Genomic DNA, 21,182 nt, shown 5'->3' on the forward strand with positions numbered 1-21,182 from the left:
AACATGCACCTTTACCTCTATTCAACAATGTTCCAATGGAAGGACAGTATTACATAAGCACATGTGGGGAGAAGGGTGGTGAGAGATGGGGTGGGGGAGGGAACAGGCACATCAGTGTTGGGCATAGTCTTTATGTACATGATTTTTTATACTTGTATCTTGATGGCATATTCATGTTTGGTAAGTCGTGCTGATGACAGAGCACGTGTGTAATTAGAATTTCTCAGTGGGTACTATTGGCATTTTGGGCAGGACAGTTCTTTACTGTGCTGAACTGATTATCCCTATGTTACTCATGGGAAAATTGATACATTGGTGAACATTATTTTGGTACAGCTTTGTAACTTACTCACTGTGAAGCAAATATGTTAATCTAGAACCTATTACCCTGTGTTATTTGCCTTGTGACCAAGTTACTTTCCTTCACCACTTGTCAATGGCTAATTTTTTTACTGAGTTTGTTTTTTATTGCATTAGCTAAGGAATATATGAAGCCACACGTGAGGCCTATTATGCAGGAGCTGTTGCACATTGTTAGAGAGACAGAAAATGATGATGTTACTAATGTTATCCAGAAGATGATATGTGAATACAGTCAAGAGGTAGCCTCAATTGCTGTTGATATGACTCAACACTTGGTAAGACTGGGCAAAGTTTTATGTTAGTTGGTATAAAGGCTTTGAATAATCTAAATCAATTAAACTCCAAAATCTGGAGTTGAGTTTACATGTAATTGAAATGCTAATATAAAAATATTTGCTCTAATAATTCTGACAGTTAATAATTTCTATATATACTTTTCAGTTTTCCTAGGTTTTGGATTTATTTATTTAATGACAACCAGAAGTTAATTATTTGCTATCTGATTATAATAGCTAATATATATTCCATTTTAGTGACTAGATAAGGGAAAAATGGCTATGTTTAAAACATGACAGATTCTATCATTGATTCACTTGGCAAAGTGCATATCTTAAAGTTTGAGCAATGCTGACATTTGGATGTGTGACACTGCCCTTTTTTTTTTTTTTAAAGAATTTATGTATTTATTTATTTATTATTTATTTTTGGCTGTGTTGGGTCTTCATTGCTGCACGTGGGCTTTCTCTAGGTGCAGCGAGTGGGGTCTACTCTTCATTGCAGTGCACGGGCTTCTCATTGCAGTGGCTTCTCTTGTTGCGGAGCATGGGCTCTAGGTGCGCAGGCTTCAGTAGTTGTGGCACACGGGACTCAGTAGTTGTGGCTCAGGGGCTCTAGAGCTCAGGCTCAGTAGTTGTGGTGCACGGGCTTAGTTGCTTCGCGGTAGGTGGGGTCTTCCTGGACCAGGGCTCGAACCTGTGTCCCCTGTATTGGCAGGTGGATTCTTAACCACTACACCACCAGGGAAGCCCGACACTGCCCTTTTGCTAACTTATAGAGAAGGGCGGGTATAGCAGTACTAATTGTTGAATGTGTTTGCTATTTTCATAGGCTGAGATCTTTGGCAAAGTTCTTCAAAGTGATGAATACGAAGAAGTTGAAGACAAAACCGTAATGGCTATGGGAATTTTACATACCATTGATACTATCTTGACAGTTGTAGAAGATCATAAAGAGGTAGGATTTCTTTGTGTTTTATTATATCATTATAGTAACTGAAATTTATATGATCACTGGTGATGAAGTTTAAAGTCTTAACCTTTAAATTGCTATTTATGTTGCTGGATTTTAAAAATTACCCTCTCAAATTTTAAAGAAAAGTGTTAAAATGATTGAAGGGAAATATTACATGTGGTTTTAAAGTATATAGTATATCTCTTTGTGCTAAGCTTAGTTCAGTTCATCACATCTGCTATGTGCCAGGCTAGGTTTAGGGGGATATCACATTGAATAAGATATGAGCCCTGCATTTTGGAATCCATAGTCTGGCCTTCTTGGCAGAGAGAGACTGCCATTCAATCACGGTGGCAGATTTTAAATAATGGAACAAAATGCTGATGTAACAAATGTCTGAGAATGGAAGGGAAGAAGAGCTTAAAACATCATCTTTCCTAAACTGAGTTCCAGAACAATATTGGGATAAGAATTTGTGCAAACATTTGTTAAGTGCTCTCATATCCGTTAGCTGACAGAATGTTACTATGTCACCCTGCCATAGAGCAGGTAATGGTAGTGTCCTTTTGCAGAAGTGGAAAACAAGGTTCAGGTAGTATCAAGAGTCTGAATCATGTTCACAGAGCTAGAAAGTTGTAGATTTGGGGTTGCAGTCAATTGATATATTCTGATAATATGTCAGTTAATCCGTACCTAAAACCTGCTGCTCTCTTCCCCAAGTATTATATATTATATAGCCTCTACTTAACTCAAATTAGATTTGTGTTCATTACTTCTGTGAGCACGGTTGACTTGTTTGGCAATGATGGCAGCTCTCATTTTGTACAGTGGGACTTAGGAAGCAGGTGCTGGTTCTTTAAATAGCATTGTTAAACCCTGTGGCTGTTGACTTATCCTGTGTTTATCACATACCAATGGACACTTACCAGGTTCTTAAAAATGGTTCAGTTTTCTTCTCCTGGGCAGGGCTTCCTTTGCCTAAAAGGCTTAGTGTGAATTTTTATTTCCGTATTCATTATTGTATTGTTGTGTCCTTGTTGAAACAGTATGGGCCTATCGGTAAAAGTGAGATTTCCAAGTTAAGTTACATGTCTACTTAAGGATTATTCTTTCACCTTATATGTAGAACTTATATTTTAAATTTGAAGAGAACTTAGACATCACCTTGTCAAGTTTTCCCAAATGTGTGTGTATGGAGGATGGGCAGTAGTAGAATGAGCAGCGGGATTAGTTTGAAGACAAAACAGCATTTTATCTTTTTGTTTTAATTTTTAAATTCTTGATATTAACTTTATTTTGAATTTCAAGTAAAGTTAAAGGAGCATGTGACCTTATTGTGATTATCAAGGGAGGCATGGGTTAAAATTGAGATGCACTAATCAAATCCAGCTTCCTTAACCTACAGATGAAAAAACTTAAAGCCTTCAGCTAAATGGCTTTACCAAGGTCATAGGTAACTAGAGGCAAAACAAGGACTGGAATCTTGGTCTCCTGACTACCAGTCTTATGATTTTGAACTTTGACTTACTAAAAGCAAACTTTGAAAACAAGATTTCCTTAAAAGAAGTATTTACACGTGTACAAATACTTAATGTATGAAGAGCAGAATTAGAAATCTGGAACAGATGCTTAGTATTTTTATGGCTTAAGTCTTCACATTGAAATCCTAGATATATTAGGAATTAATTTTGGTATAAAATATGAGATAAGGAAGTAATTTAATTTGTAATTTTATTATGAATGTAACTGCCACTTCTATCATTAGTCTACTTTTCAGAATTTCCTGGTTATTCTTGCATGTTTAATTTTTCACATGAAGTTTAGAATTCTCAATTTCTCTTCTCAGAAAAGTCCTGTTGGTATTTTTATTGAGATAATATTAAAGTTATAGATTAAATTAAGAGTTATGATGAATTTTAAACTAAATGTTTAAAATATGTCTTTAGGTTACTCAGCAGTTAGAGAATATCTGTCTACGGATCATTGATCTTGTTTTACAGAAACATGTAATTGGTAAGTTCAAAGGTAGAATAAAAAGGTAAATTGGGACTATTTTTAAATTTGATGAAAAATGCATTTTAGCCCTTCAGATTCAACAAGATGGCCAGCTTTGAGAGAGAGAGGCTTGCATTCTGTTCAATTTTTAGATATACTTTCTGATAATAGGCATCCAGATGTTCATTTAGAGGTAAGCTTAACATATCCAGTTAAGAATTTTTGGTCTTGGAGTTTTCAAAGAACAGAGAATTTAAAGTTTTTTAGAAAGGAGGAACTGGGATGAGGTTCAGGTGAGGTTACTTTAATCTGGGATTGAAAAATGTGAAATGATAGACATATATCCTATCAGAAGTGTGCATTAATTGTTGTTCTGTTATCTGTTATGGTGCCTGACTGCTGAGTAGAATCAGTAGCTAATGCTGGATGTTATACACTGATTGGAATTTGTAGAGGAGGCAACTTTTTCATAGTGTCCAAGCATTTTGAAGATGCCAGCCCCAAATCTTGTGGGCATGAGGGAAATGCAGCCTGTATAGTGTATAGATAGAAAGATGGAACAAAAGCATGTTACTGCCTAAGAGCAGTTGTCCCCAAACTTTTTATCATTCACACCATTAGTAAAAAATTGAGCATGTACTTCTAATATATGTGAATAATATTTGAATACCTATTTATAGGCAATATACATGTTACTATACTACATTTACATACATAAAAATAGAAATGTAAAAACATGAGATTAAATATAACTATATATGTATATATCCACTAAACGTTCTAATAGCATTCTTCTCCCATCTCAGTGGGTTATCCTGCACCCTGCCGAGGGTACTCCTTACTTTTGAAATAGTTGCTATAAAGCAGTAGTTCTAAGACTTCGGTGTGCATAAGAATCCCTGAGGATCTAGTTAAAATGAAGATTCCTGGACCATAATTCCAGCGATTCTGATACACTCAAAAAGAGTATATTCACTTATGTCCTTATTCATGGAAGAGATTGTAACTGAAAATTCTCCATTAAAAAAATTTTTTTTAAGGACTTCAAACGTGAATTTTTAAAATTGATTTACAATATTATATTAGTTTCAGGTTTACAATGTAGTAATTTGATATTTTTATAGAATATGCTACATACAAAGTTATAAAATATTGACTGTATTCCCTGTGCTGTGCATTACATGCTTGTAATTTATTTATTTCAGGTGAAGGGGATTAAGAGATACAGATTACTAGGTATAAAATAAATAAGTTACAAGGATGTAATCTCCATTTAAATTTAAAGTAAAGTAATCTTGAGGAAAAAACTGTAAAGTAAAGCAAAGTAGTTTATACCAACCTTCTGTAATCTGCCTACACCAAATATTTAATTTGAGCAATTACAACATCAGGATGTTAAAAAAAAGGAAAGGGGCCTATTTCTTGGGTGCTGTGGGCAGAGGAGAAAGCCATGGTTTCAGCTGCCTGTCTCCTCTAATCTCATCCCTAGTCCCAGGGTGATAGCTGATCTCTCTTATGTTTTCAGCTGTGATGCACATAATGTTAGTGGCCCTTTTTTGAACCAATACTTGGCTATGCAAGATCTCAGATTAAAAAAAAACAACAACCAAACTTGTTCTGGAAGATGTCATGGGCTGAATCTGTTAATCCAGGACCTCCGCCACAGCAGTCTGACCGTGTTATGTCCATGGTCCAGTCTCTTTCTATTGTCCCACTTCTCCCTCCCTCCTTTGCCTGTTTTCATTGCTAATTTACTCATGAAGTTGATTTATTATTAGAAGCCAGGCTTAGCTGTTACTGATTTAACTGTTCTATCTTATGCAGTAAGTCAAAGTTAGTAAAACCATCCTACCCTAATAGTCAGTCTTCTTGGTTGAGAATAAATGAAAAAACTTGTGGTCAATTTGAGCAGAAATGGAATTTAGTGGAAGGATAGTCATAGCACACCAAAGCAGTGGGAAGGCTGGAGTTGGCCAGAGCCAGCCAGGATTCTGCCATAAAAGTGGTCTGCTTAGAAGGCCAGTGCTGCCTTTGTCAACACTGGGTCCTAGGCTGCTACCATAGTCCAGACTCCAACACAGACCCTGTCCCCCCCACCTGCTGCCCCCCAAAACTGGAACAGCTTTGTGCCTTCTAGTTTCTCCCTCAAGATTCAGAGTCCTGGTCTTGAGCATCTGAGTAGCCAGGTAATGCACACATGCCGTAGCTGTCACGAATGTGAAAGGAAATATTTCTATCTTTTAGGCTTCACTTTAGGAAGAGGCATTTGCTTTCCTGAACAGAACTCTCAGAAATTTTATATTCAGACAATTAGTTGTATTTCAAGTGATTGTCTTACATAACAAATTATTTTCCAGTATCTATGATTTCCGTCTTATTTTGCTTTTGGTAAGGCATATATCTGTATTACTAGCTTTTGAATGTATTGTTTTAAATTATGTTACAAAAAAAATTTGTTCAAACTTCCAGGGTGAATATTAGTTCCTTTTAATAAGAAGGGAAAAAAATAATAAACTTTGAAGTTAGACTTTTTTGTTCAGTGACATGGTAGGAATTATTTGAAATTTTTATATTGAGGTTTGTGTTTTCTGATTGTATGTTTAGATATAATTTGCTTTTGAGTGAGGGTAATAATAATAAATATGTGTACAAATGCAAGAACATTCCCTTTGGACTCTTCTACTTTGAGTATAATTGTCTTGAGGTAAATTAAGAAATACTGTACAAATTTTACAAGCTTTGTAAATTGACGAAATACTGTCCAGTATATAGTTTGTAAAAATATGTGAGACAGACAGATATTTTCACCTAGATTAATTAAGTTCTCTGAAGAACATTAATTATTTGTAAATTTAAAATCCTGTGTAGGAGCCACATACAATAATCTGTTCCTTCTTGTATCCATTTCTAATATAGTTTTATACATATATATATATATAAACTATACTTTCTATATTACAAAATATAAAAAATATAATTTTTCAGTATTATAAGTATAGTAAAAACAGATCTTTGGCTTGTCTTATTGAGTAGGGGGCAGATCTTGGTAAGAAACGGGAGGTGGCAAATAGATGTAGCTGAAGATGTGAATGCTGAGAAACAGATGCTCAAAAGTACGTTAGATATAAATCGTGTGAGTGTATAGCCTAAATCCTCTTCTGAGTGGTCTTTGTGTTTAATTTTTGCTATTTCCTGGGATTCTAACTAGAGATTTTCTTCTTTTTAGAATTCTATGAAGAAATTCTTTCACTGGCATATAGTTTAACCTGCCATGGTATTTCTCCTCAAATGTGGCAACTTCTAGGTATATTATATGAGATTTTTCAGCAGGATTGTTTTGAATATTTTACAGGTATGACTTTGACCATGTAACATTTTTGCTTTTCTGTGTCTAAATAGATATTATTTTCGAGTAAAGGATGGTGCTATCATAGGAGTGTTTTTCAGCCCTAGGAATAGAGGTAGTAGGAGGGAGACCATATTGCCTACTGTATCTTGAATTACTTTGCAGTCAGAGTATATATCCATATATTTATTAATATTTTCTGAATATCGACTATATTCCAAGTATTGTTCTAAGCTCAGCAATACATCAGTGAACAAAATAGCCAGCCCTTGCCCTTTTGACACTTCCATTCTAGTGGGGGAAGGGAGAGGGTAGGAAACACACAGCCAAGTAAGCAAATATACAGTATGTCAGATGGTGATGAGTGCTATGGAAAGAAAGAAGAAAATTAATAACAATCACTATAATAAATGATGAGCATTTTAGTCTTTCTGATCCACATTTTCCTCATTTATAAAAAAGGTGGATTTAACACTTTGATTTCTAGCATTTTGTGGTTGCAAGGGAAGATAGTAATGTGTGGGTGCTACAGAAATATGCTTTCAGTGGTAATAATTTATTTCTACTTCTCTTACTCAAGTCTCACTGGGATTTTGAATTTTTTTCCAGACATGATGCCTCTTCTGCATAATTATGTGACAATAGATACAAATACTTTACTATCAAATCCAAAGCATTTAGAAATACTTTTTACAATGTGTAGAAAGGTAAGCATGTCCTAATCATTTGTCATAGTGATTCTTACTAATGGTTTACTTACTAATGTTTACTTACTAATGTTGTATTTTACTTCAGGTACTCTCTCAATTTGTTTCTTATACATTTAGTTCTATATTGCTCTCATCAACATATATTTGTCATTTTGTATTTTCAAATGGAGTTTGGAATTATAATCTGAAAATTTCATATTGTGTGTTATACTTAAGAATGTTCGCTACTTTTATAGCTGTGTACTTTATAATGCTTAGGTAAATAATTTTCTTTGTGTTTTTTCTTTCAAAAATGCAGACTTGCTCCTTGATTAAAAAAGAGTGCTAGAAAAATACCACACAGTTTGTCAATTATTGATTTTTCTTTTAATTGAATGTATATATTAGAAGACACTAGATATAGGTAATTTGAACATAAATAACATAAGACAAAAAATTGGAATAGTTGGAAAAACAGCATCATTTAGCTCAATGCAAGATAATTGGTAAGCCACATAATGGCTACTGTTGTATTTATGCACAAACATGATTGTCTACTATGTTCTCTTTGTCACAAGTTAGATTTGGCCCTCTTGGTTATATCTGGTAATCATTGATGAGTAATGCTTTCCTCCTCTTTTAGGTGAATATATGTATCAATATATACATAAATATAAAACTGTATTGCATAGAGATGGCAGATTTTAGAAAGCTCACATAGCCAGAAACCTAAGTTTGGCCTTGGAGTTGGGAGTAAGATAGCTAGTGTACAACCTGTTTTCCTCCCTAGAAGAGATGTGTACCAGACTCTGTTAAAAGCGCTGAACTGATAATCAGTTTATCTGATGGAGGTCTCAGTTCAGTTATAAAGCGCCTGAGAGATTTTGGGAAGTCACTAAGTTTCATCACATGTAAACAGCAGGAGTAGAATCACGATTTTTGAAGATTCATATAGCTCTGTAATAACCCAGCTTGTTAAGTCGTAATCGCCTGGCTGTCTTCAGTTTTTTCCTAAGTTATAGAGACAGCTGCTAGTGAGGGAAAGGGGAAGAGAAAGCAAAGGTAGAAAACATAGCAATCCTACATGGTCCTTTATAACTCACAGTTGCTCTGTATTATAGCAGATATAGTAAAAGTGACATTCACAGTGATGTCCTTCTACTTGTTGAGTAGTTAAATATATTTCGTATTTCTGGTCTTATTATTGAACTCTTACTGTACACTGGTATTTTCTAAGCACTTTATACACATGAATTTATTTAATCTTTACAACATTATATCACCTTTTGTCAAAGAGGAGACAGGCATTTTGCATTGTGCCTGAGGTTTAGAAAACTGACCTAGTCACATAGCTGTTATGTGTTGGATCCGGATTTGAATCCTGGTAATCTGGCTCCAGAGCCCATTTTTTAAGCTACTGTACTATATTTTGTTTCTCTTCCTTTTGTCCTTTTGGGACAAAACCTCAAACCAACAAAACCAGCAAACAAAGAAACCAAGTAAATGCAATTTGGGGAAAAGGGGCTGATTTTTTTCTTTCTGTATCATATAATCCTATGACATAAGTATATTACTGTATTCCTTTTTACAGATGGGGACTGAGGTACAGAGGTTAAATATTGGGTGGGCCAAAAGGTGCGTTCGGTTTTTTCCGTAAGATGGCTCTAGTAGCATTTAGTTGTCTTTAACTTCATTTGAAACAATTTTGTTAAGATTGTATGTGACAGCTGTCATATCACCGTGAGTTTAAAAAAAGACTTATCAAAATTGGTGAATTTTTGTGTAGCCATTTTAATATTGAAGATGGAAGAAAAAAAGCAACATTTTTGGCATATTAAACTTTATTATTTCAAGAAAGGTAAAAACGCAACTGAAATGCACAAAAAGATTTGTGCAGTGTTTGGAGAAGGTGCTGTGACTGACCAAACGTGTCAAAAGTGGTTTGCGAAGTTCCGTGCAGGAGATTTCTTGCTGGCTGATGCACCACAGTCAGGTAGACCAGTTGAAGTTGATAACGATCAAATCGAAACAATAATTGAGAACAATCAACATTATACCACGTGGGAAATAGCCGACATACTCAAAATATCCAAATCAAGCGTTGAAAATCATTTGCACTAGCTTGGTTATGTGAATTGCTTTGATGTTTGGGTTCCACGTAAGTTAAGTGAAAAAAACCTTCTTGACCATATTTCTGCATGCGATTCTCTACTGAAACGTAATGAAAACGTTCTGTTTTTAAAACAAATTGTGATGGGCAATGAAAAGTGCATGCTGTACAACAATGTGGAACGGAAGAGATCGTGGGGCAAGCAAAATGAACCACCACCAACGGCACCAAAGGCTGGTCTTCATCCAAGGGAGGTGATGTTGTGTATATGGTGGGATTGGAAGGGAGTCCTCTATTACAGCTGTCCCCAACATTTTTGGCACCAGGGACCGGTTTCGTGGAAGACAGTTTTTCCACGGACCAGGGGCGGGGTGGGGGAATGGTTTTGGGATGATTCAAGCGCATTATATTTATTGTGCACTTTATTTCTATTATTATTACATTGTAATTGATAATGAAATAATTATACAACTTACCATAATGCAGAATCAGTGGGAGCCCTGAGCTTGTTTTCACTTGCCACTCACTGATAAGGTTTTGATATGAGTCTGCAAGCAACTGATTTATTATGGTCTCTGTGCAGTCAGACCTCTCTGCTAATGATGATCTGTATTTGCAGCCGCTCCCCAGTGCTTGCATCACCACCTCAGCTCCCCCTCAGATCATCAGGCTTTAGATTCTCATAAGGAGCGCACAACCTAGATCCCTCGCATGCGCAGTTCACAGTAGGGTTCTCGCTCCTATGAGAATCTAATGCCACCGCTGATCTGACAGGAGGCAGAGTTCAGGTGGTAATGCGAGTGATGGGGAGCGATGGGACCAGTGGACCGCTACTGGTCAGTGGCCTGGGGTTTGGGGACCCCTACTCTATTATGAGCTCCTTCCAGAAAACCAAACCATTAATTGCAATAAGTACTGCTCCCAGTTAGACCAACTGAAAGCAGCCCTCAATGAAAAGAGTCCAGAATTAGTCAACAGAAAACACATAATCTTCCATCAGGATAACGCAAGAGCACATGTTTCTTTGATGACCCGGCAAAAACTGTTACAGCTTGGCTGGGAAGTTCCGATTCATCTGCTGTATTCACCAGACTTTGCACCTTTGGATTTCCATTTATTTTGGTATTTACAAAATCTCTTAATGGAAAAAATTTCAATTCCCTGGAAAACTGTAAAAGGCACCTGGAATAGTTCTTGGCTCAAAAAGATAAAAAGTTTTGGGAAGATGGAATTATGAGGTTGCCTGAAAAATGGCAGAAGGTACTGGAACAAAAGGGTGAATACGTTGTTCAGTAAAGTTCTTGGTGAAAATGAAAAATGTGTCTTTTATTTTTACTTAAAAAACTGAAGGCACTTTTTGGCCCACCCAGTAGCTTTTCTAAAAACACAGCTCATAAATGGTAGAGCTAGGATTTAGACCAAGGCATTCTGGTTCCAGAGCCCACATGTTTAGAATCTAGATCTAGAAACACTGCTCTAGGGGTAGAATTTTAAGTTTATGTAAATAGGGTTGGTTCTTGGTTTTGCTAGCTACCTGCTTATGTTTCAGCTCACTGATCCATCTGTTTTCCAGCTTCTACAATTTTATAGCTGTCTGTTTTTTCTTTTTCTCTGTCTTTGTGGATATATGCCTTTAAAATATCTTTACCTTTATTTTAATGGCCTTTGGGAAGGGATAAAATTGAATGGGGATGTTCAATCTGTCATCTTTATCTGGAATATCTTTTAAATTCAGTTTTCTTAAATTGTATTTGTCTAGGAAATTATCCAGTTCATCTAAGTTTTCAAATATATAAGGAATATAATATTCTTCATAGTATTCTCATTTTTAATCTTTCCTTTATCTGTATTTATGTCTTTCATAATGTTTTAAAATTTTGCTTTCTTTGCTTTTTAAAAATAATTTTGGCAAAAGTCTACTTCATTAAGTCTTTTTTTAAATGAATCTATTTTTGATTTCTCTTTGTTTTACCTCTTTTTGTTTATATTCCTAATTTCTATCTTACTTTTATTCTCTGGGTTAAGTCTGTTCTTTTTCTTATGTCTTGTGTTTGAACCTTTATTAATTTTTCCGTATTTCTTTATTTCTAATATAAGCATGCCTCAACTCTATAAATCTCTCTTCTGGGAACCTTATTATAAGGCTGCTGTATTTGGTGTATGAACATGTGCACTGTATAATTGTTCATATCAGTGAAAATACAGAATTGACATTAGGGGAACAGGCTGGTAAGCTTTGTTATACTCATCTTCTGTAATACTGTATAGTCCTAAATGGTTATAATGTCTATGGAAAGTACTTCAAATTATGAAGTCCAAATGAGGAAATTAAAAGGTGTGTAATATTAAATTTATGGTTTCATTATGAAAAAATGGGTGCATATAGACAAGAATTCAAAAGGAACAGAAAAACACAGGGTTTATTTAATTGTTTAAGGAGAAGGTTATTTTGTTTTCTTTTGATTTCATTGTATTTTACTGTTTTGATGCATTCCCTAAAGGGAAGCTTCATTTGTCTAGACAGTTAACTCATATAGCCTATTTTATTAATCCAAAGTTAAATAAGTGAATTATTACACCTTATAAGGAATCAGAGTAGATAAAGTAGATAGATGAACTTCATTTTGAACTTCCTTCTTTGGGTTGGCAAGGTAAACTTATGATGCACGCAACGCTGAGATTCTAGTGGCTGAATTTTTATGTGATATTTACTTCATGTAGACTTGATTAAGTGTTTTGAAATTGCTGTTTACTGCTGAGTGAAATTTTAATTACTGCAGGTACTATGTGGAGATGCAGGAGAAGATGCAGAATGTCATGCAGCCAAACTTCTTGAAGTCATCATTCTTCAGTGCAAAGGAAGGGGAATTGATCAGGTAATATATGTATAGAAAACATCCTACTTGATGTTTACATTTAAAATGTGCATGTCTGATTGATGTTTTGTTTATATTGTGATGGAAAATTATAAAGATAGCCTATAGTTTGTGTTTACTGGTACAGATCCTATGACAAAAATACCCAATGCAATTTGGCATCATATTTAAGAAACCACTGCTAAATTCACGTTCACAAAGATTTTCCTCTGTTTTCGTCTAAGAGTTTTATGGTTTTAGCTCTAACATTTAGGTCTTTAATTCATTTTGAGTTAGTTTTTGAATATGGTTTGCGGAAGGGGTACAAATTCATTATTTTGCACGTGGATATCAAGTTGTCTCAGCACCATTTGTTGGAAAAAAACTATTCTTTCCCCATTGAATTATCTTGGCACACTTTGTGAAATCAATTGACTGTAAATGTGAGGATATATTTCTGGATTCTCATTCAGATTTGATGAATTTTTTTTTGCTTAATCCAGGACTGCAGTATCTTTATTACTGTAGCTTTGTAGTAAATTTTGAAATTAGGAAGTTTGTGTCCTCCAATTTTGTTCCTATGTAAGATTGTTTTGGCTATTCTGGTCCCTTGAATTTCCATATGAATTTTAGGATCAGCTTGTCAATTTTAGCAAAGAAGCCAACTGGGATTGTGATAGGCATTGTGCTAAATCTGTAGATCACTTTGGGAAGTATTGTCACTTTGGGAATATTTAGTCTTTCAATCCCTGAACATGAGATGTCTTTCCTTTTATTTAGGTCATCTTTAATTTTTTTCAAAAATGTTTTGTAGTTTTCAAGTACAAGTTTCTTTCGTTAAAATCTCACTAAAATATTTTATCCTTTTTAAAGATGTTGTAAATGGTATTGTTTTCTTAATTTTATTTTCAAGTTTTTTATTGCCTGTGTTTAGAAGTGCATTTTTTCTATATTTATCTTGTTTCTTGCAACCTTGCCAAATTTGTTTATTAGTTTTAATAGAGTTTCAGAGAATTTCTTAGGATTTTCTGTACACAAGGTCATCTCATCTGCAGATAGAGTTTTACCTTTCCAACTTGGGTGCTTTTTATTTTATTTTTCTTGCCTAATTGCCTTGGCTAGAACCTTCAGTGCAATGTTGAATGGATGTGGCGAGAGGAGACATTTTGTCTTGTTCCTGATCTTAGTGGGGGAAGCATTCCTTTCACCATTAAGTCTGATGTTAGCTGTGGGTTTTTCATAGATGTCTTTTATCAGATTGAGTGTGTTCCTGTTTATTCGTGGTTTTTTGAATGTTTTGATCATGAAGGCGTGTTGAATTTTATCAAATGCTTTTTCTGCATCTATTGAGATGATCATGTGGGTTTTGTCCTTTATTCTGTTGATACGGCGTTTTGCATTAATTGATTTTCAGATGTTAAATCAACCTTGAATTCCTGGTGTAAATCCTTCTCGATCATGGAGTATGATCCTTTTTATATATTTCTAGATTCAGTTAGGTATTTTTTTAAAACTATTTTTGTACTTGTATTTATAAGAGACATTGATCTGTAATTTTTTTTTTCATGTGGTATCTTTGTGTGGCTTTGGAATCAGAGTTATGCTGGCCTCGTGGAATGAGTTGGGAAGTGCTCCCTCCTCTTCTATTTTTTGGAAGAGTTTCTGAAGGTTGGTGTTTTTTAAATGTTAGAATTTAGCAGTGAAGCCATCTTTGCCTGAGCTTTTTTTGTGGGTAGTTTTAAAATTACCAATTCAATCTCATTATTTGTTATAGGTCTACTTGTATTTCTATTTCTTTTTGAGTTAATGTAGGAGTTTGCATCTTTCTAGGAAGTTGTCCATTTCATCTAAATTAACTGATTAGTTGGCATGCAGTTCATAATATTTCATTATATTTCTTTTTGTTTTTGTAGGTTGGTAATAATGACCCTGTTTTGTTCCTGATTTTAGTAATTATTATCTTCTCTTTCTCTCACTCTCTTTTTTCCCCCTTTTGTTAGTTGAGGTAGAGGTTTGTCAATTTTGTTCATCTTTTCAAGGAACCAATTTATGATTTTGCTGTCTGTTTTTTTTTTGTTTGCTATTTCATTAGTTTTTGCTCTAATCCTCATAATTTATTCTCTTCTACTTGCTTTGAGTTTAGCTTGCTCTTTTTCCAGAGTCTTGAGGTGGAACTTTAGGTTATTAGATTGAGATATTTCTTCTTTTTTAATATAGAGATTGATAGCTATAAATTTCCCTCTAACCACTGCTTTAGCTACATTCATAAGTTTTGACATGTGTTCATATTCATTCATCTCAAAATATGTCCTTATTTCCCTTGTGATTTATTCTGGACCCACTGGTTATTTAGGAGTGTGTTGTTTAATTTCCATGTGTTTGTGAATTTACCAGAATTCTTTCTGTTAATGATTTCTAATTTTACTCCATTGTAATTGGAGAACATACTTTGTGTGATTTCATTTCTTTTAAATTTATTGAGGCTTATTTTATGGCCCTGCATATAGTCTGTACTGGAGATTGTTCCATGTGCACTTGAGAATAATATGTACTTTGCTGTTATTGGGCTGAGTGTTCTATAGGTGTTTGTTAGATCTAGTTGGTTTATAATGTTGAGTAAGTCTTTTATTTTTTGCTGATCTTCTACCTAATTGTTCTATTTGTTATCAAAAGTGAAGTATTAAATTCTCCAACTGTTGTTGAATTATCTAGTTCTCCCTTTGTTTCTGTTAGTTGTTGTTTCATGTATTTTGGGGGTCTGTTAGGTGTATGTATGTTTATAATGGTTTTATCTTCTTGATGAATTGACCCTTTTATCATTAAAATTGTCTCTCTTTATCTCTAGTAACACTTCTGTTTTGTTTTTTTAAAATTAATTAATTTATTTATTTTTGGCTGTGTTGGGTCTTCGTTTCTGTGCGAGGGCTTTCTCTAGTTGCAGCAAGTGGGGGCCACTCTTCATCGTGGTGCGTGGGCCACTCTTCATTGCGGTGCACGGGCCTCTCACTATCGCGGCCTCTCTTGTTGAGGAGCACAGGCCCCAGACGCGCAGGCTCACTAGTTGTGGCGCACGGGCCTAGTTACTCCATGGCATGTGGGATCTTCCCAAACCAGGGCTCAAACCTGTGTCCCCTGCATCGGCAGGCAGATTCTCAACCACTGCGCCACCAGGGAAGTCCCTTTTGGTTTGTTTTGATGTTGTTTTTGTCTAATATTAGTATATCCATTTCAGCTTTCTTATGGTTGCTGTTTGCATGATATATCTTTTTCCATTCTTTTACTTTCAACCTATTTGTATCTTTGAATTGACCCATTCACATTTACTGTTGTTACTGTTACACATAGATTCAATCTGTCATTTTATTTTTTATTTATATGTTTCATGTTTTGTTGTTGTTGTTCCCCTATTCTTTCTTTACTGCTTTCTTTTGAATTAAGTACATATTTTCTAATGTCACATTTTAATTCCTTTAATTTTTTTTCCACTATTTTAAACATTTTTCTTAGTGGTTGCTCTAGGGCTTACCATATATCTTACCTTATCAGAATATACTTCAGATTGAGATTAACCTAATTTTTAGTGAGATGTAGATGCATTACTCTTATATAGCTCTATTCCCTCTTCCCCCTTTTTGTACTGCTACTGTCATATATATTGCATCTATATATGTTATAAACCCAACAATACACTGTTTGTAATTATTTCTATTTGTAATTTTATTTCAAAGAAGCTAAGAGAAAAGGCAACCAAGTATATATCTACAGAGTTTGTTATATTAGCCTTCTTATTTACCATTTCTCAGTTCTCTTTATTTGTTTGCTGTGGGTTGAAGTTACCATCTGGTGTCATTTCCTTATTCCAGTAGAATCTTGCTTCTACATCCTTTGTATTGTTAATGTTGAATATGTTACATTTTATAGTTTCAACAGTATAATTATAACATGTTATTTTATGTGATTGCTTTTTAAAACAGTTTAGAAAGTGAAAGAAATACTATTTTTACTATTTTTTATAATTACATAATTACCTTTACTGGAGTGTGTGTGTGTCTTTCTTTGTCTTTGAATTACCCTCTAGGTCACTTGCTTTCAGCCTGAAGAACTTCCTTTAGTATTTCTTGTAGGATAGGTCTGCTAGCACTTAATTCTGTTTTTTTTTTGTTCTGAGAATGTCTTTATTTCATCTTCAGTGAGGTTGAGGTCTGAAGGTATTAGTTCTGTTCTAAGCAAGTAGCATTGGGAGTAGAAGATTAGAACACGATTCATAGTGAGAGTCATTGCAGACATTGCATAGAAAACACCAGAAAAAAACAAGACATAAGATGAGGAGGGCAGGGAGAAACCTGTGAGCACAGGTTTACCTTGGAAAATAGATGATCTTTTTCACAGAAACAGAAAGTGTAGATACCAGGAGATGGGAATAGAATGATATTACTCAAATGGTGACCATCTAATGGTGTCAGTAGGTGTTCATAAAAAAGTGTATTCAATGGTCTGGGAAAAACTGGATAAAACAAAATTCATTTCATTATTGCTTGAATTCTTAGTGCCTTTATCTAGAAATGTGCCTAAGGGAGTGATTAGTATTCTGTATTTTCCAAATTAATTTAACAGTGGAATCTTTTTGTTTTCCAAACCCAAGGAACATCTATTAACTGTTGTGACAGTGCCGTTTAGATAATACTGATATAGGATCTGTCTTGAGGTAGAAATAAGGGATGTGGAAGCTTAAGTCCAATGGCTTTATTTTCGCAGTTAAATAGGAAGAGTTGTAGAAAATGAAAAAAGTTGAAATTTCAGTTTGGAGGAGTCTAGTAAGTAGTAAAGAAGAGTTGAATAAAAGAATTGCTTTTAGCTGGATAGACTCATTTGAAGTTAGTAAGTAAGAATTTCATATGTAATGTATGTACAGTGGGTTTCTACTCCTAAAACTGGGTTTTTAGAGGGATTGGAAAGTTGGTACCCGAGCATTTCTATGTCAGAAAGTTAAGTGAGTTAACTCACTGTCTAATGTTAGTGAGGTTACCATTACTGTGCTGAAGGATTGTAATGCCTTAGAATTAAATTCCTCAATATTTCCTGTAAATTGGTAGTTAGATCTAGAGATTTGGTTGGATTCAGTTGTGACTTTTTGGCAAGAATACTTCATAGGTGGTGTTGTGTATTTCTACTAGGGACAGAATGGTTGTCTCTCGTCTTATGATCTTAGTGCTGTTGGTGATGATGTTCTAATTCTGTCATTCCTTCTTCATTTATGAGTGGAAATACTTCTATGAAGAGAAGTGTTTTCTCATCAATTATTAGATTACTCTGAGGAATAGTTTGAGTATTTGCCTTTATTTGTCATGATTGAGACAATAAGTTTGTTTCCTTATGCTCCATCTTTGGAGCACCCTCCAAAGATGACCAGTGAGGTGTTTTTTATGGTTTTTTTTTTTTTTTTGGCTTTTTAGTATTATTTGAACTTATAGATTCAAATTTATTTGATACACATCAAATATATTCAGTGTATTTCAGGTATACAAAGTTCTTTAAACTTAGGCCAGTGGGAGCCTCCTGAGTTTGCCATATGAGTGCTCTTGACCTGACTCTCATAGTGTTTGGAAGTTTTCTGCTATCTGGTGTGATTAGATGTTCCAGGTTCATCTTGTACATTTCCTGCCCTACCCTGGGAAATGGTATTCCAAGACTGCACAAGGGATAGTCCTTGCTATTGAGTTGGTCTTCATTTCCACAAAAGAGAACCAGGAAATACATATTATATTATTTTAAGATTAATGCATCATTAGTAGACACAGATATTTCCAGTTCAAATTTAGGACTACATTATTTTTACTTAACCTAATTGATCCTAATCAGTATCTCCCACACCCAAAATCCTGGTTCTCATCATAATTACTCACTTACTTTACCCCACTAATATGTATATATTATCACCAACATATGATTACTATTAACAGTTTAAGATTTTTTTAGTAGCTCTTTCTATCTCAAGGGTATATTCATATGCTAGGGATATTTATAGCCAAACAAATCAAATCATAAATTTTAAAGTAATTTAACATAATCCCTGTTTGTTTGATTATTTATTTCATTTTATTTTAACTTTTAGGGATTGCTTAAATTTTTTGTGAATAAATAAAACATATGCATAGTCTAAAGTCTAATTTACAAAACAAGGTATATTCAGGGAAATCTAGCTTCCATTCCTGTCCCCTCTACCATTACTTTCTTTCCCCATTTCTACCCTCCCCCCACCCCCCAGTTTTTAGTTCATCCTTTCATTTTAAAAAATAAGCAAATAGTTACATCCGTTCTCTCCTCACCTTCTTAAACAGTAGCATACTAAACAAATTTTTTTTCCATCTTGCCTTCTTCACTTAATAATATATCTTGCAGATCACTCCATAGTAGTATATGGAGGTATTCTGCATAATCAATCCCCATAATTGACTTTATTTTAATATAAACGGATCATTTTAGTTTTACTAATTTTGAAACCTCACAGTTTCTTTGTATTCTTTTTTTTTTAATTAATTAATTAATTTATTTATTTTTGGCTGTGTTGGGTCTTCATTTCTGTGCGAGGGCTTTCTCTAGTTAAGGCAAGCGGGGGCCACCCCTCATCGTGGTGCGCGGGCCTCTCACTATCGCGGCCTCTCTTGTTGCGGAGCACAGGCTCCAGACGCGCAGGCTCAGTAGTTGTGGCCCACGGGCCCAGTTGCTCCGCGGCATGCGGGATCCTCCCAGACCAGGGCTCGAACCCGTGTCCCCTGCATTAGCAGGCAGACTCTCAACCACTGCGCCACCAGGGAAGCCCTCTTTGTATTCTTAATGGCGTTGCATGTAATAGTAGATATTTGTTAAAATGAAGCTTTGTTATTAAAACATATCAAAAAGAGTTTTTCAAACTTAGTTTACATTATCTTTTGGCTTCATTGATTCACAATAATTATTTAACTGTAGTAATAATTTTTAATAGAGTCTATGTCCTATATATGCTCTATATCAGAATATGAGACAAAATCAATAGAGTTAATCAGACTAGTCATTTCTTTATAAAAATCTCAATCTTAAAAGTACCACGTGTAGTCATGTGTTTTGATATTATATATCATCCTAAACAAGTCTAGTATTCTTCTGATACTAATGTACTTACAGTTTGGCTTACTAAAGGAAACATATTGAATTTGTCTTAAAGTTTTACATGAAACTCTGATTATTTTTTAATAGATTTTATTTTTCAGAGTAGTTATAGGCTCTCAGAGAAATTGAGCAGAAGATACAGAGGTTTCTCCTGTACCCCTTACCCCACACATGCATAGCCTTCCCCATTATCAACATCTCTGCCAGGGTGGTACATTGGTTATAACTGATGAACCTACTGACACATCATTATCACCCAGAGACCGCAGTTTACACTAGGGTGTACTCTTGGTGTGCGCACTTTATAGGTTTGGACAAATGTATAATGACATGTGTCTACCATTATAGTATCATGCAGACTAGTTTCACTACACTGCCCTAAAAACCCTCTGTATTCCACCTATTCATCCCATTCTCCCCTGAAACTTTGATTTTTTAAAGTTTAATTTAAAAATGAACTTATATTAAGACCTCAGAATTTTATTTTACACAAATCATTTTAGCCCATCCCTTTCTAAAAATTGAACTGTAGTTGCTGTACAATATTGTATAAGTCACAGGTGTGCAATATAGCGATTCACAATTTTTAAAGGTTATACTCCATTTGTAGTTATTATAAAATATTGGTTATATTTCCCATGTTGTACAATATATCCTTGTAGCTTATTTTATACCTAATAATTTGTACCTCCTACTCCTCTGCCCCTATATTGCACCTCCCCCTTCCCTCTCCCTGCTGGTAACCCCTAGTTTGTTCTCTATATCTGTGAGTCTACCTCTTTTTTGTTATATTCACTAGTTTGTTGTATTTTTTAGGTTCCACATATAAGTGATATCATACAGTTTTTATCTTTCTCTGTCTGACTGATTTCACTTAGCATAATGCCCTCCAAGTCCATCCATGTTGCTGCAAATGGCAAAATTTCATTCTTTATTATGGCTGAGTAGTATTTCATTGTGTATATATACCACATCTTCTTTATCCATTCATCATGTTGATGGACACGTAGGTTGATTTCATATCTTGGCAATTGTAAATAATGCTGCTGTGAATATTGGGGTGCATGTATCTTTTGGAATTAGTGTTTTTGTTTTTGTTTTTTTGGATATATACCCAAGTGTGGAATTGCTGGGTCATATGGTAGTAGTATTTTTAGTTTTTTGAGAAATCTCCATCTGTTTTCCACAGTTAGCCCATCCCTTTTAATTGAAAGTAACTGTTAGGAAATATTTCTAATAAAATTAAACAATATTGCACTTTAGAATTGGAGTCATAGGATTTTAATGTATGAAATCCACCATTTTTCTTCAGTCTTTTACTTATATCAACAGGAATTTTCTTTTTCAAAAATTTTATTGAGATATATTTGACATATAAAATTATCTTAATTTCAGGTATACAACATGATTCAGTATTTCTATATACAGTGAAATGATCATGACAATAA

At 34.6% G+C, this 21,182-nt stretch overlaps 1 protein-coding gene across 3 annotated transcripts in view; it reads left to right on the forward strand.

Moving 5' to 3' along the window:
• Positions 1–21,182, forward strand: part of IPO8 (importin 8) — a 69,455-nt gene that overhangs the window by 31,929 nt on the left and 16,344 nt on the right. For all 3 annotated transcript variants that reach the window (XM_082419673.1, XM_082419671.1, XM_082419672.1), the window contains 6 exons: positions 478–638; positions 1,471–1,596; positions 3,540–3,606; positions 6,815–6,940; positions 7,544–7,641; positions 12,514–12,609. In XM_082419673.1, coding sequence (XP_082275799.1) covers positions 478–638; positions 1,471–1,596; positions 3,540–3,606; positions 6,815–6,940; positions 7,544–7,641; positions 12,514–12,609 — 674 coding nt within the window. The remainder of the gene's footprint in view (positions 1–477; positions 639–1,470; positions 1,597–3,539; positions 3,607–6,814; positions 6,941–7,543; positions 7,642–12,513; positions 12,610–21,182) is intronic.

Source organism: Balaenoptera physalus, assembly GCF_965194825.1.
Source record: "Balaenoptera physalus genome assembly, chromosome: 13".
Taxonomy (NCBI): Eukaryota; Metazoa; Chordata; class Mammalia; order Artiodactyla; family Balaenopteridae; genus Balaenoptera; species Balaenoptera physalus.